Source organism: Coregonus lavaretus (assembly GCF_964263955.1).
Source record: "Coregonus lavaretus genome assembly, chromosome: 5".
Classification (NCBI taxonomy): domain Eukaryota; kingdom Metazoa; phylum Chordata; class Actinopteri; order Salmoniformes; family Salmonidae; genus Coregonus; species Coregonus lavaretus.
Window position 1 is genome coordinate 76714720 of NC_139992.1, and position 12662 is coordinate 76727381.

A 12662-nucleotide genomic window follows, 5' to 3' on the forward strand; every position below is an offset into this window, starting at 1 on the left:
TAAGACCGCACTCAATGAACTGTATACGGCCATAAGCAAACAGGAAAACACTCATCCAGAGGCGGCGCTCCTAGTGGCCGGGGACTTTAATGCAGGGAAACTTAAATCTGTTTTACCTAATTTCTACCAGCATGTTAAATGTGCAACCAGAGGGGAAAAAACTCTAGACCACGTTTACTCCACACACAGAGACGCATACAAAGCTCTCCCTCGCCCTCCATTTGGCAAATCTGACCATAATTCTATCCTCCTGATTCCTGCTTACAAGCAAAAACTAAAGCAGGAAGCACCAGTGACTCGGTCAATAAAGAAGTGGTCAGATGAAGCAGATGCTAAGCTACAGGACTGTTTTGCTAGCACAGACTGGAATATGTTCCGGGATTCTTCCGATGGCATTGAGGAGTACACCACATCAGTCACTAGCTTCATCAATAAGTGCTTCGATTACGTCGCCCCCACAGTGACTGTACCTACATACCCCAACCAGAAGCCATGGATTACAGGCAACATCCGCACTGAGCTAAAGGATAGAGCTGCCGCATTCAAGGAGCGGGACTCTAACCCGGAAGCTTATAAGAAATCCCGCTATGCCCGCCGACAAACCATCAAACAGGCAAAGCGTCAATACAGGACTAAGATCGAATCGTACTACACCGGCTCCGACGCTCGTCGGATGTGGCAGGGCTTGCAAACTATTACAGACTACAAAGGGTAGCACAGCCGCGAGCTGCCCAGTGACACGAGCCTACCAGACGAGCTAAATTACTTCTATGCTCGCTTCGAGGCAAGTAACACTGAAACATGCATGAGAGCATCAGCTGTTCCGGACGACTGTGTGATCACACTCTCCGTAGCCGATGTGAGTAAGACCTTTAAACAGGTCAACATTCACAAGGCCGCAGGGCCAGACAGATTACCAGGAAGTGTACTCCGAGCATGCGCTGACCAACTGGCAAGTGTCTTCACTGACATTTTCAACCTGTCTGAGTCTGTAATACCAATATGTTTCAAGCAGACCACCATAGTCCCTGTGCCCAAGAACACTAAGGTAACCTGCCTAAATGAATACCGACCCGTAGCACTCACATCTGTAGCCATGAAGTGCTTTGAAAGGCTGGTCATGGCTCACATCAACACCATTATCCAAGAAACCCTAGACCCACTCCAATTTGCATACCGCCCAACAGATCCACAGATGATGTAATCTCTATTGCGCTCCACACTGCCCTTTCACACCTGGACAAAAGGAACACCTATGTGAGAATGCTATTCATTGACTACAGCTCAGTGTTCAACACCATAGTGCCCTCAAAGCTCATCACTAAGCTAAGGACCCTGGGACTAAACACCTCCCTCTGCAACTGGATCCTGGACTTCCTGACGGGCCGCACCCAGGTGGTAAGGGTAGGTAACAACACATCCGCCACGCTGATTCTCAACACGGGGGCCCCTCAGGGGTGCGTGCTCAGTCCCATCCTGTACTCCCTGTTCACTCATGACTGCATGGCCAGGCACGATTCCAACACCATCATTAAGTTTGCCGATGACACAACAGTGGTAGGCCTGATCACCGACAACGACAAGACAGCCTATAGGGAGGAGGTCAGAGACCTGGCCGTGTGGTGCAACCTCTCCTTCAACGTGATCAAGACAAAGGAGTTGATTGTGGACTACAGGAAAAAGAAGAGGACCGAGCACGCCCCCATTCTCATCAACAGGGCTGTAGTGGAGCAGGTTGAGAGTTTCAAGTTCCTTGGTGTACACATCACCAACAAACTAACATGGTCCAAGCACACCAAGACAGTTGTGAAGAGGGCACGACAAAACCTATTCCCCCTAAGGAGACTGAAAAGATTTGGCATGGGTCCTCAGATCCTCAAAAGGTTCTACAGCTGCACCATCGAGAGCATCCTGACTGGTTGCATCCCTGCCTGGTATGGCAACTGCTCAGCCTCCGACATCAAGGCACTACAGAGGGTAGTGCGTACGGCCCAGTACATCACGTGGTCCTCAGTAGCTCAGCTGGTAGAGCACGGCGCTTGTAACGCCAAGGTAGTGGGTTCGATCCCCGGGACCACCCAAACACAAAATTTTTTAAATAAATGTATGCACGCATGACTGTAAGTCGCTTTGGATAAAAGCGTCTGCTAAATGGCATATTATTATTATTATTATCACTGGGGCCAAGCTTCCTGCCATCCAGGACCTCTATACCAGGCGGTGTCAGAGGAAGGCCCTAAAAATTGTCAAAGACTCCAGCCACCCCAGTCATAGACTGTTCTCTCTGCTACCGCATGGCAAGCGGTACAGGAGCGCCACGTCTAGGTCCAAGAGGCTTCTAAACAGCTTCTACCCCCAAGCCATAAGACTCCTGAACATCTAATCAAATGGCTACCCAGACTATTTGCATTGCCCACCCCCCCCCCCTCTTTTACGCTGCTGCTACTCTCTGTTTATTATCTATGTATAGTCACTTTAATAACTCTACCTACATGTACATATTACCTCAATTAACTCGACTAGCCACATTGACTTGGTACCGGTACTCCCTGTATATAGCCTCGCTATTGTTATTTTTACTGCTGCTCTTTAATTATTTGTTACTTTTATTTCGTATTATTTTATATTGTATTTTTTTGTGATTTTTTTGGGGGGGTATTCTTTTTTAAAACTGCATTGTTGGTTTAGGGCTTGTAAGTAAGCATTTCACTGTAAGGTCTACATCTGTTGTATTCGGCGCATGTGACATAATATTTGATTTGATTAGAACACACACTGGGAACCTTGAACACTGGTGTTAGAACACACACTGGGAACCTTGAACACTGGGGTTAGAACACTAACTAGGAACCTAGAACACTGGGGTTAGAACACACACTGAGAACCTAGAACACTGGGGTTAGAACACACTCAGGGACCTTGAACACTGGGGTTAGAACACACACTAGGAGCCTAGAACATTTGGGTAGAACACACACACTAGGATTCTAGAACATTGGGGTTAGAACACACTCAGGGCACCTAGAACACATGGTTCAGAGATACACAGGAAATCTAGAACACTGGAGAACTTGATGAACGCAAGAGGTTAGAACACACACCAGCTTTTGCTCATCACCATGATAAGGACTGGCAGTGCTGGGTCATCTGAGGTCAGAAGGAGTATTTTGGTGAACACCGGTGACAGAGAAGCCAACACAGGCTGGCACCTTTCACATTCAACTCAGTAGAGTGAGCAAAACACACACATAGGAATAGCAGAAAGTGTCTCCTCTTTTCTAATCTTCTCTCCCTCTTTCTCTCAATCTCTCTTTTCCTGGCCCCATCTCTCTCTTTCACCCCCTCTGCCCCATCTCTCCCTCTCTCTCTTACCCTTTCACCATCTTTCCCTCCCCATCTCTCTCCTCCCCTCTCCTCTATCCATCTTCTCCTCTCTCCCTCCACCCCCTCTCCATCCCTCTCTCCCTCTCCTCCATCAGACTGCTTTCCCAGTTGAATGAGACAGAACGGGCGTTTGATGAGTTCTGGGTGAGACATCAGACCAAGCTGGAGCAATGTCTGCTGCTCCGCCACTTTGAACACAATTATAGAGAGGTGAGTGGGACAACACATGACTACACACACCTGACATCTGTACACCTTGGGTAAAATACACTAGTTACAGTACCTGAGAGCAATACGCCAGAGAGCAACATACACCTTACCAAACTAAGTAGATCATTGAGGCAATTACAGCCCTGATTTTGGTACACCTATGGGACATTGACACGGCCACCTGTGTGTGTGCATGTCACACCTGATCTTTGTATACCATGTCTGTGTGTGCATGTACAACCGGATCTGAGTATATATTGTGTATAGGTCATACCAAATGTCATTACATCTGTCTGTATGTGTCAAACCTGTGTGTGTTCTAACTGTTGTGCTGCTGTTCCAGGTGAGGTGTCTGCTGGACCAGGTGGCAGAGAGATTGACAGCTTTCTCGGAGGTGGGAATAAGCCCCGCCCACGCTGATCACATCTTCCGCGAGCTGAGCAGCCACGAGGAGAGAGTCTGTGTAAGTAAACAAACACACTGATAGACATGTATTATCCAGAGTACGTATAGAAATCAATAATGTCTCCCTTTTATCTTTCCATCCCTCCTACCCCATGCCCTCTCTCACTTCCTCTCTCTCTCCCCCTCTCCCTCTGTAGGAGGTATTGGACCAAGCCCAGGCTCTGGCACGTGAGGGTGACAAGTTGATCCAGAGCTCCCACTATGCTGAGGACTCCATCCAGCCCAAATGCATCGAGCTCCGAGCCGTGAACGAGGAACTGAGCGCCTACCTGAGAGCAAAGAAAGACCACTTACTCAGAGCTATGGAGCTGCACCACAGCCTGGAGAGGGTGAGGGGGACGTAAACACACACATATATACACACATACACAAAGTCAATAAAGTCAATCAAATGCATGCAGAAACACACACACACCACCCCATAAACCCCTAAAAGCACACTCTCAACCCCCCCCCTCTTCTAGGCTGCTAAGTGGTGTGATGATGGCATCTACCTGCTGGCCTCTCAGCCCGTTGACAAGTGTCAATCACATGACGGGGCAGAGTCAGCGCTGCAGGAGATTGAGCGTTACCTGGATACGGCGGGACAGAACAAACTGACTGATCCTAGTGCCATCTGCAGGGACTACGAGACAGTGCTCAACCACGAGTTCAAGGTAAGGGGATCCATCTCTCTGACTTGGACATGCACTCAGACCTGGATTCATAATGTGATCAATTAAATGTAACGAAAAGATGACACAGCAAACAAACAGCTATCAAAACCTGTGAGTGTCCCAGAGTGTAATTTTGTTCCTGGGTCCTCTTCTCCTCCTCTTCTCTCCTCTCCTCCTCTCTCATCCTTTCTCCTCTCCTCCCTCAGGACCAAGTGGAGAAGGTGTTCCAGAAGCAGGTGTCCATGCAGGAGATGTTTGAGAAGAGAAGGGTCAGTCTGAAGAAGCTGGCAGCCAAACAGACCAGGCCAGTCCAGCCTGTGGCCCCAAGGCCTGAAGCCATCAAGTCCCCACTGTCCTCGCCAGGTGAGTCCATAAATACTACCTGTCCTGAAGTACCACCAGTACTTATGTACCATATGTCCTTATATACCACCTGTCCTGAAGTACCACCAGTTCTTATGTACCATATGTCCTTGTATAACACCTGTCCTGACGTACCACATGTGTTTACACATCATCAGCACCCTGTCCTCACAAATACAGTCCTGACATAGGGTTAATGTTCTTTTAACTAGATCGGTCAATATATATTTAGATATGTGTATAGTGTTATTATCCCACCTCACCTCCTCCACTCTCTCTTTCTCTCGCCCATAGCAAAGAGAGTGCTGGAGAAGAGCTGCTCAGAGGGAGACTCTGTAAACGGGGTCAGCTGTAGAAAAGTAAGTTGAGGTCCCTCTTACTTTGGTCTGTGTTTTACTGTGGGATAGTATTATCATACCTGCAGTATGCATGTCAAATGAGACACTAGCTCCAGTAGCTTCAGCAGACACTCATCCTGTGGTGTGTTCTCAGGTGGAGGGCCAGCTACAGAGCAACAGAAGTGCCTCTCTGTCAGAGGAAGACGAGAACCTGGCCATCCTCAGAAAGTACGTTTGTTTGTGTTTTGTCCGATGTTATGTCTGGCTGCATATCTGTGAGTCTGTGGTGTTTCTCTGACTTCTGTGTGTAGTGTTTCACCCATAGAAATAATAATTATAAAGATTCCCTTATCATCTGGTGTCTGTATCATGTAAGCCTGAACTGTCTACATTATGTCTGACTGTGCTCTCTCTATGTAGACATGTAATGAATGAGCTGCTGGAGACAGAGAAGGCATACGTGGAGGAGCTGCTCTGTGTTCTACAGGTGTGTATCTCTCTATCCCTCTCCCCTGGACCATCTGAAACCTCTCCGTCCTCCTCTCACACGTGTATCGGTCTTAACTGTGTTAGTCCTAATGTGTGTTTCAGGGCTATGCCTCAGAGATGGACAACCCAGCCATGACCAGCCTCATGCCCATTCCTCTGCAAAACAAAAAAGATGTGCTGTTTGGCAACATGCCTGAGATCTACCACTTCCACAAGAGGTAAATGAGCGCCCCTAGCGGTTATTAATGGTGTTTACACAGTGATAGGATTACCCAGGCATTGTACTGACTGACTCATCATCTCTTTCTCTCTGCATCCCTCTTCCTTATGATCTCCCAGGACCTTTCTGAGGGAGTTGGAAGAGTACGAAGACTGCCCGGAACTTGTAGGTCGGTGTTTTCTGGAGAGGGTGAGTGTTTGGAGATTGAACTGGGATATGTTGTCTTAATCACTACTCTGATTGTAGTGAAGCATTTGTGATGCAGGGGTATTTCTCTCTCAACCTTTCTCTCTTTTCTTTATTCTCTCTCTCTCTCATAGATGACAGACCTGCAGATTTATGAGAAGTATTGTCAGAATAAACCTCGCTCTGAGAGCTTGTGGAGACAATGTTCCGACTGCGCCTTCTTCCAGGTACACACCATATCCACACCTCCCCTAAGTTACACACACCCAACAGCTTCAGGCCTAAGTGGTTGTTATCCCCTATTCATGTATTTTCCCTGTTCTGGTCTGTACCAGGAGTGTCAGAAGAAGCTGGAACATAAACTGGGCTTGGACTCCTATCTCCTGAAACCTGTCCAGAGGATCACCAAATACCAGCTCCTGTTGAAGGTAGGACCGGTACTTGTCCTTCTATACGTTGTCTCATGATTCACAAGAGCATTCTGGTCCACTCCTTTATATTCATAATGTCTCATTGCAGATCGACATAACTCAATATGTGTATGTTGTAGGAGCTGCTGAAGTACAGTAAGGGCTGTGAGGGGTCAGAGGACCTGCAGGAGGCGCTCACCTCTATCCTGGGCATCCTGAAGGCTGTCAACGACTCCATGCACCTCATCGCTATCACTGGATATGATGTGAGTTCATCATCGACAAACTTCACATTCTCTGAAATGTACTGCATATTCCTTTCATGGCGTCAACATCATATTATTTTAGAGATTGTGTCAACATGTCAATATTACATAAGACTGCAGCACCATAGCTTCTGATGAGACATTAACTTTCTCTTGACCTGTGACCCTTCTTCTGATAGGGTAACATGGGCGACCTGGGCCGGCTGCTGATGCAGGGGTCATTCAGTGTGTGGACAGAACACAAGAAAGGTCACGCCAAGGTCAAGGACCTGGCCCGCTTCAAGCCCATGCAGAGACACCTGTTCCTGCATGAGAAGGCCCTGCTCTTCTGTAAGAGACGGGAGGAGAACGGGGAGGGCTATGAGAAAGCCCCCTCTTACAGCTTTAAACAGTCCCTCAGCGTGAGTCTGTCTGTCTGTCCGTATGTCTGCCTGCCCGCCAGTATGTGTGTTTGTAGTAGGTCTAACAGTGTTTGATATTGCAAGTGAGTTAAAATTGAGCTTTTAGAAGCTAACATTTTCCAAAATGGTATGCCCTCTACCAGATGAGTGCTGTGGGCATCACTGAGAACGCCAAAGGTGACAACAAGAAGTTTGAGGTCTGGTGCAACTCACGGGAGGAGGTGTACATCGTTCAAGTGAGTGGTTTTGCCCAAACGACAGCTACAGACTACATGTCTACAAGTTTGTTTTACAATGATACAGAAATCATATCAGACTCTATTTAGATAAAAAAACAGAAATGGGTTTCATCGTTGTATTTCAGGCCCCAACATCTGAGGTAAAAACGACGTGGGTGAAGGAGATCCGGAAGGTTCTGACAACACAGCTGGAGGCCTACAGAGGTAGGTAGAGTGTCTGTCTGTGGCAGACCTGGTGTCAAATAGTATTTGTTTTCTTTCTAATACTTTGAGTGTATTGTAATTACATTGAGTATTACATTCACTGGTCATGATTTAGTGGGACTGTAGTTGATCTCCCTGCGTGTCTTCCAGAAGCCAGCCAACAGAGGCCATCAGACGGACTGTTCCAGTTCCCCCCTGGTGCTGGAGGACCTGTCAGCCTCAGGTCAGTCACCTGACCCATACTGACCTATTACAGAGTCAGAGCCTCTCATTCACAAATGAGAAGTAATCAAAGACCCACCGAATGTTATGCACTGTATATTACATGGAATAATGGGGCCTGTTTAGGGGGATGTAACAGAAGGTTCAGACAGAAATGTATCATGTATACAACATGTTGTCTTACCGAAGTGTGTTGCAGTGTGAGTTTCTGACTGACCTGTTTCATCCTCCTGTCTCCTCAGTCCATTTAGAAGAGGGGAGAGGAGCATGAAGGAGAAGGGAGAACCAAGCAGCCCCGATGCTAACTCCCGCTCCTTCCCAAAGACCAAAGGTGAGCAGAGAGCGAGAGAGGGGAGGAGGGTATAACATAAAGACCGCTCAGACACCACCACCTTTAAACTGGGTCCAATGCTAAATTCAAAGCTATTCTTTACTCTCAACTGTGTTTAATAGTCATCACTTTCCTAAAGCTTTTCTTGTTTCAGCCAAACACTGAACTATACTACCTTCTGACTGACTCTTAACTAAATGTTGCTTCTCTCTCTGTGATGAGTTGACTAATCTTTCTCTTCACTTCTTTCTATCTCTTTCTATTCACTGCACTTTCCTTCTCTCCATCCCTTCCTTCTTTTATGCCTCACACACCTCTCCCTGTCGCTCTCCTCTTTCTCATCCCACTCACCTCTCCTTCCTTCCTTCTCTCCCCTGCTCCTCTCCTTCTCCTGGCCCAGAAGAAGCAGCGACTAGTCCTACCTCAGACAGAGCAGCTGTGGCTAAAAAGCGTTTTACCTTGCAGGGCTTCAGCAACTACAACAAAGGTAACAGCCCTAGCTGGCCACCAGGGGGTTGCCATAGTACTCTTGTACATTGTTACTATATGTCAGCACTATAGACTTAAATAGGATAATACATGGCATGCTTCCTTCTACAGACCTCTCACCTCCTGACAATAAAAGCTTAACTTTACCCAGGATGCCCCTCTCTCCATCAGGTACCTGACAATTTAGCTAAAGTGACCATAGATTAGAATCTAGAGAGGTAACTTTGTTCCATAGTTTAAGTCAGTGTTTCCCAACTCCAGTCCTCGAGTACCCTCAACAGTACACATTTGTAATGTAGCCACAGAACACACCTGATTCAACTTTCTTTTTTTTATTTCTTTTTTTAAAAATTCATTTAGCAGACGCTCTTATCCAGAGCGACTTACAAGAGCAATTAGGGTTAAGTGCCTTGCTCAAGGGCACATCGACAGATTTTTCACCTAGTCGGCTCGGGGATTAGAACCAGCGACCTTTTGGTTACTGGCACAACGCTCTTAACCACTAAGCTACCTGCCGTCAAGCCCTTGATGAGTTGAATGAGGTGTGTTTGTCCGGGGCTACAACGAAAATGTGTATGGTTGGGGATACTTGAGGACCAGAGTTGGGAAACGCTTGCTTAAGTGACGACCAATTAGAGTTGTACTGTGTAGCTGATAGTGAATAGACTGCTTTAGGGAGCCTGTATCTCTGTTTTTCACCCCTGTAGTCTGTCTCAGAGTAGTGTGTGCTGTAGGATAACAATGGTAGTAAACAGAACATACAGTTAGAACATACAGTGTGTGGTGCTCCTTTGAATGTCCTCTGCTCTCTTCATTCTTTGTCTGTGCTTACTTTAACTTCCACTTTAAAGATATGTTACTACTGATATTTGTCTTATTTGAGTGTTTTGCTACTCCTTTTGTCTCTCTTCCTCCTCTCTTTTCCTATTTTATTCCTGTCTTCCTGTGATGGCTAGGATCTCCCACAAGCCCTGACCATAAAACCAAACGTCATGAGATAAAGAGTGATCCTACTCCGTTTGGCTTTAAAGGTACACCTTCCCATAATAATCCTATTCACTGTATCTGTGGTCGACCATGGTCGCTGCATTTGATCATTTCAACCGTGGTTGGTCAGGGTGTGTTGATTTACAGACAGCGGTTTCTCCCCTCAGACAAGCGAATAAGGTTAATCAGGGAATGTATGATACGCTGTGTTGACTGACAGGCAACAGGAGTCATAGTTACCATGGTCGGTCATTCATTGTGGTTGAGCACGTTCGCTGCAGTCGATCTCTTTGACCATGTTTCAATAGGGTTGTATGTATCTTTCTCTCAGACCCAGGCACTCACGCTCACCTCCACCTGGGCAGAGTCAGGTGGCTCAGCACCTCGAGTCTCTTACAGGCCAAGAGGAGAGGTACCGTACAGCATTCAACTGGACTGGACTGTTTTAGACTGGTTTAGACTGGATTAAGATGTGTGGTGATCACAAAATGGCTGCCGAATTTCACTGAGAGATTGGCCCCTCTCACTCCCTACACACTGTTCCCCTGCCTGAGTCTGTGCATACACATGACCACCTAAATACATATGTTGATATATTTATCCAAAAAAACGTCACGTTCCTTATTGCTGAGTAGTGTTGTGGTTCTGAATGGTCCACACGATTACTGTAGTCTCACTTGGTCCTGTTCTTTCTGATTGCGGTCCATCCTGACAGTGTCTGGTCAGACAGGTTGCTGGAAATTCATACTCTCAATCCCCCCCCCAGTGTGTGTGTGTGCGCGACTGAGCGAGTGTGTGTTTCAGGCTACACAAGACACCAAACTGGGTTATGTCCCTTCTCTCCCTCCTCTAGGATGGACCAAGGGCTCGCTCTCATTGGACGCCAATGAGGAGAATGATGGCTACTCTAGCCCTGAAGAGCCCCTGAACTCAGACCCCGAGGACGAGGGGGGAAAGAAACTAGTGAGTGTGTGTGTGTGTGTGGGTGCGTGCGTGCGTGAGGATACTCATCCACTCCAAGCTGGGATGTGGCTCCACGTATAAACATTTTTTCTAAATAATTGTTTACAATCATACATACAATCTAACACCATATCGTGACTGTGTACAGTGTGCAGGGAAGTACACAGTGGTGTCTGACTATGAGAAGGGAGAGGCCCAGGACCTGTCAGTCAAGAGTGGTGAAACGGTGCAGCTGATCAAGGAGAGAGATGATGGACAGTGGTGAGAATATTACCTCGACGCCCTTACACTTGATTGGGCTTCACACTTTAACAGTCAGAACCTATTCCAACAGGCTCATATTCAATAGGGAGTACCATAGTGCAGGTCTCTCCAACCCTGTTCTTGGGGAGCTACCCTCCTGTAGGTTTTCGATCCAACCCCACTTGTAACTAACATGATTCATGTTAGCAACTAATTATTAGAATCAGGTGTGCTAGGTTAGAGTCGGAGTGAAAACCTACAAGACTGTAGCTCTCCAGGAACAGGGTTGGAGAGACCTGCCATAGTGAAACGTAACAAAACATGTTGAAACAGGAAACGAAAATAAGCAATTCTTATTGGACAAGTTCAGGTAGCACATCCCTGTTGCAGTCCCTTTTCTTCTGTGCCTAATGAATATGACCCAGTATTCAAATCTGAGCAGTGTTGAGTTGGGGTGAGGTGGTGATCAAGGGGTTGTGTGTGTTTGTGTGTTGGTGCAGGTTTGTGAAGAACTTGAAGACCAAGCAGGAGGGCTGGGTGGCTGCAGCCAACCTTCTCACCCTGATTGGAGAGTCCAAGTCCTGCCAGTCTCTCACCAGCTCAGGTAAAACCTCCTCTCCATGTAGAATTATGTGGAACGGGGTGTGTGTGTGTATCTCTCCTAAACCATCTCCTCTAACCTCTGGTCTCCCTGTGTATGTGTGTGTATTCCAGAGGGCAGTGGCTCAGGGAACCTCAGCAATTCATCCAGCTGCTGTGAGACCTACACCAGCTTCTCTGACATCAAGCCCTGAACCCTCCACCCTTCCCTGGCCCCATCAGGCCACCCCAGGCCCCTTGTCTCCAGACCCAAACCCAACAGCACCAGCTGGTGGCTCCCCCAGCAAGACAGCACTTTCTCCCCCCACCCTAAACACAACTTCCCCCCACCTTACCCAGAGGCAAGCCCCTCGATTAGGATACTGGTCATCAACTTCAAGAAGATGCCAACAATAGACTAAATCAAATGTCGTTGACTAGAGAATGGACTCTGGCGCCCTTGTGTAGTTGAAGAGACACAGCAGTGTAGGTTGGCAGCAGCTACACCTAGACACTGATTTTAGGTCAGTTTGATACTTTTGCATTTATCCTTCTTAAAATTGTCAAGGTTAGGATTGGGGGTTGGGTGAGCTGATCCTAGATCTAACCGTCAGCTATGCAAGCAGACAAAATGCTATGGACAAGAACCTGACAAAACCCATAGAAATACAATACAATTCTGTTATGAATTCTAATTCTAAGATTAACCTGATCAGGTATCAGTGATATAGCCACCCCTCCATCTGCAATAGAGTGGTGGACATGGATTGTGTTGAGCCCTTTTTGTTGTACTGTAAGCCTATGTTACAATGCTGTTGGTCTGCATCATGGTCCCCTTGATTGTCTACAAATAGACAAGACTGTTTGTATTTTTTTTTATAGAAAGTTACTGTAAATAAAAAAGATTATGAATGCTATGATTGAAAAGTATACCATGTGTAGCTTTTCAGATTGTTGCTCTATGAGTGCTACCAGTCACCTCAACTGGTGACCATGTACAGTGGGGGAAAAAAGTAT

The 12662-nt window shown here is 46.9% G+C and overlaps 1 protein-coding gene across 5 annotated transcripts in view; it reads left to right on the forward strand.

The window, feature by feature from the left end:
• The window catches only part of LOC311129562 (guanine nucleotide exchange factor DBS-like), a 36931-nt gene extending 24269 nt beyond the window's left edge, over positions 1-12662 (forward strand). The window contains exons 9-34 of one of the 5 annotated variants that reach the window (XM_084161889.1): positions 3480-3594; positions 3938-4057; positions 4197-4388; positions 4524-4715; positions 4922-5078; positions 5373-5437; positions 5571-5644; positions 5837-5903; positions 6008-6123; positions 6245-6314; positions 6446-6538; positions 6647-6739; positions 6862-6987; positions 7167-7388; positions 7532-7624; positions 7753-7831; positions 7982-8054; positions 8296-8384; positions 8785-8871; positions 8985-9044; positions 9830-9904; positions 10192-10272; positions 10714-10823; positions 10972-11084; positions 11567-11670; positions 11781-12662. In XM_084161889.1, the coding sequence (XP_084018015.1) occupies positions 3480-3594; positions 3938-4057; positions 4197-4388; positions 4524-4715; positions 4922-5078; positions 5373-5437; positions 5571-5644; positions 5837-5903; positions 6008-6123; positions 6245-6314; positions 6446-6538; positions 6647-6739; positions 6862-6987; positions 7167-7388; positions 7532-7624; positions 7753-7831; positions 7982-8054; positions 8296-8384; positions 8785-8871; positions 8985-9044; positions 9830-9904; positions 10192-10272; positions 10714-10823; positions 10972-11084; positions 11567-11670; positions 11781-11860 (2746 nt within the window). In that variant the 3' untranslated portion in view covers positions 11861-12662. The remainder of the gene's footprint in view (positions 1-3479; positions 3595-3937; positions 4058-4196; positions 4389-4523; positions 4716-4921; positions 5079-5372; positions 5438-5570; positions 5645-5836; positions 5904-6007; positions 6124-6244; positions 6315-6445; positions 6539-6646; positions 6740-6861; positions 6988-7166; positions 7389-7531; positions 7625-7752; positions 7832-7981; positions 8055-8295; positions 8385-8784; positions 8872-8984; positions 9045-9829; positions 9905-10191; positions 10273-10713; positions 10824-10971; positions 11085-11566; positions 11671-11780) is intronic. The other 4 variants (XM_084161890.1, XM_084161891.1, XM_084161892.1 and 1 more) reach the window with 4 other exon arrangements.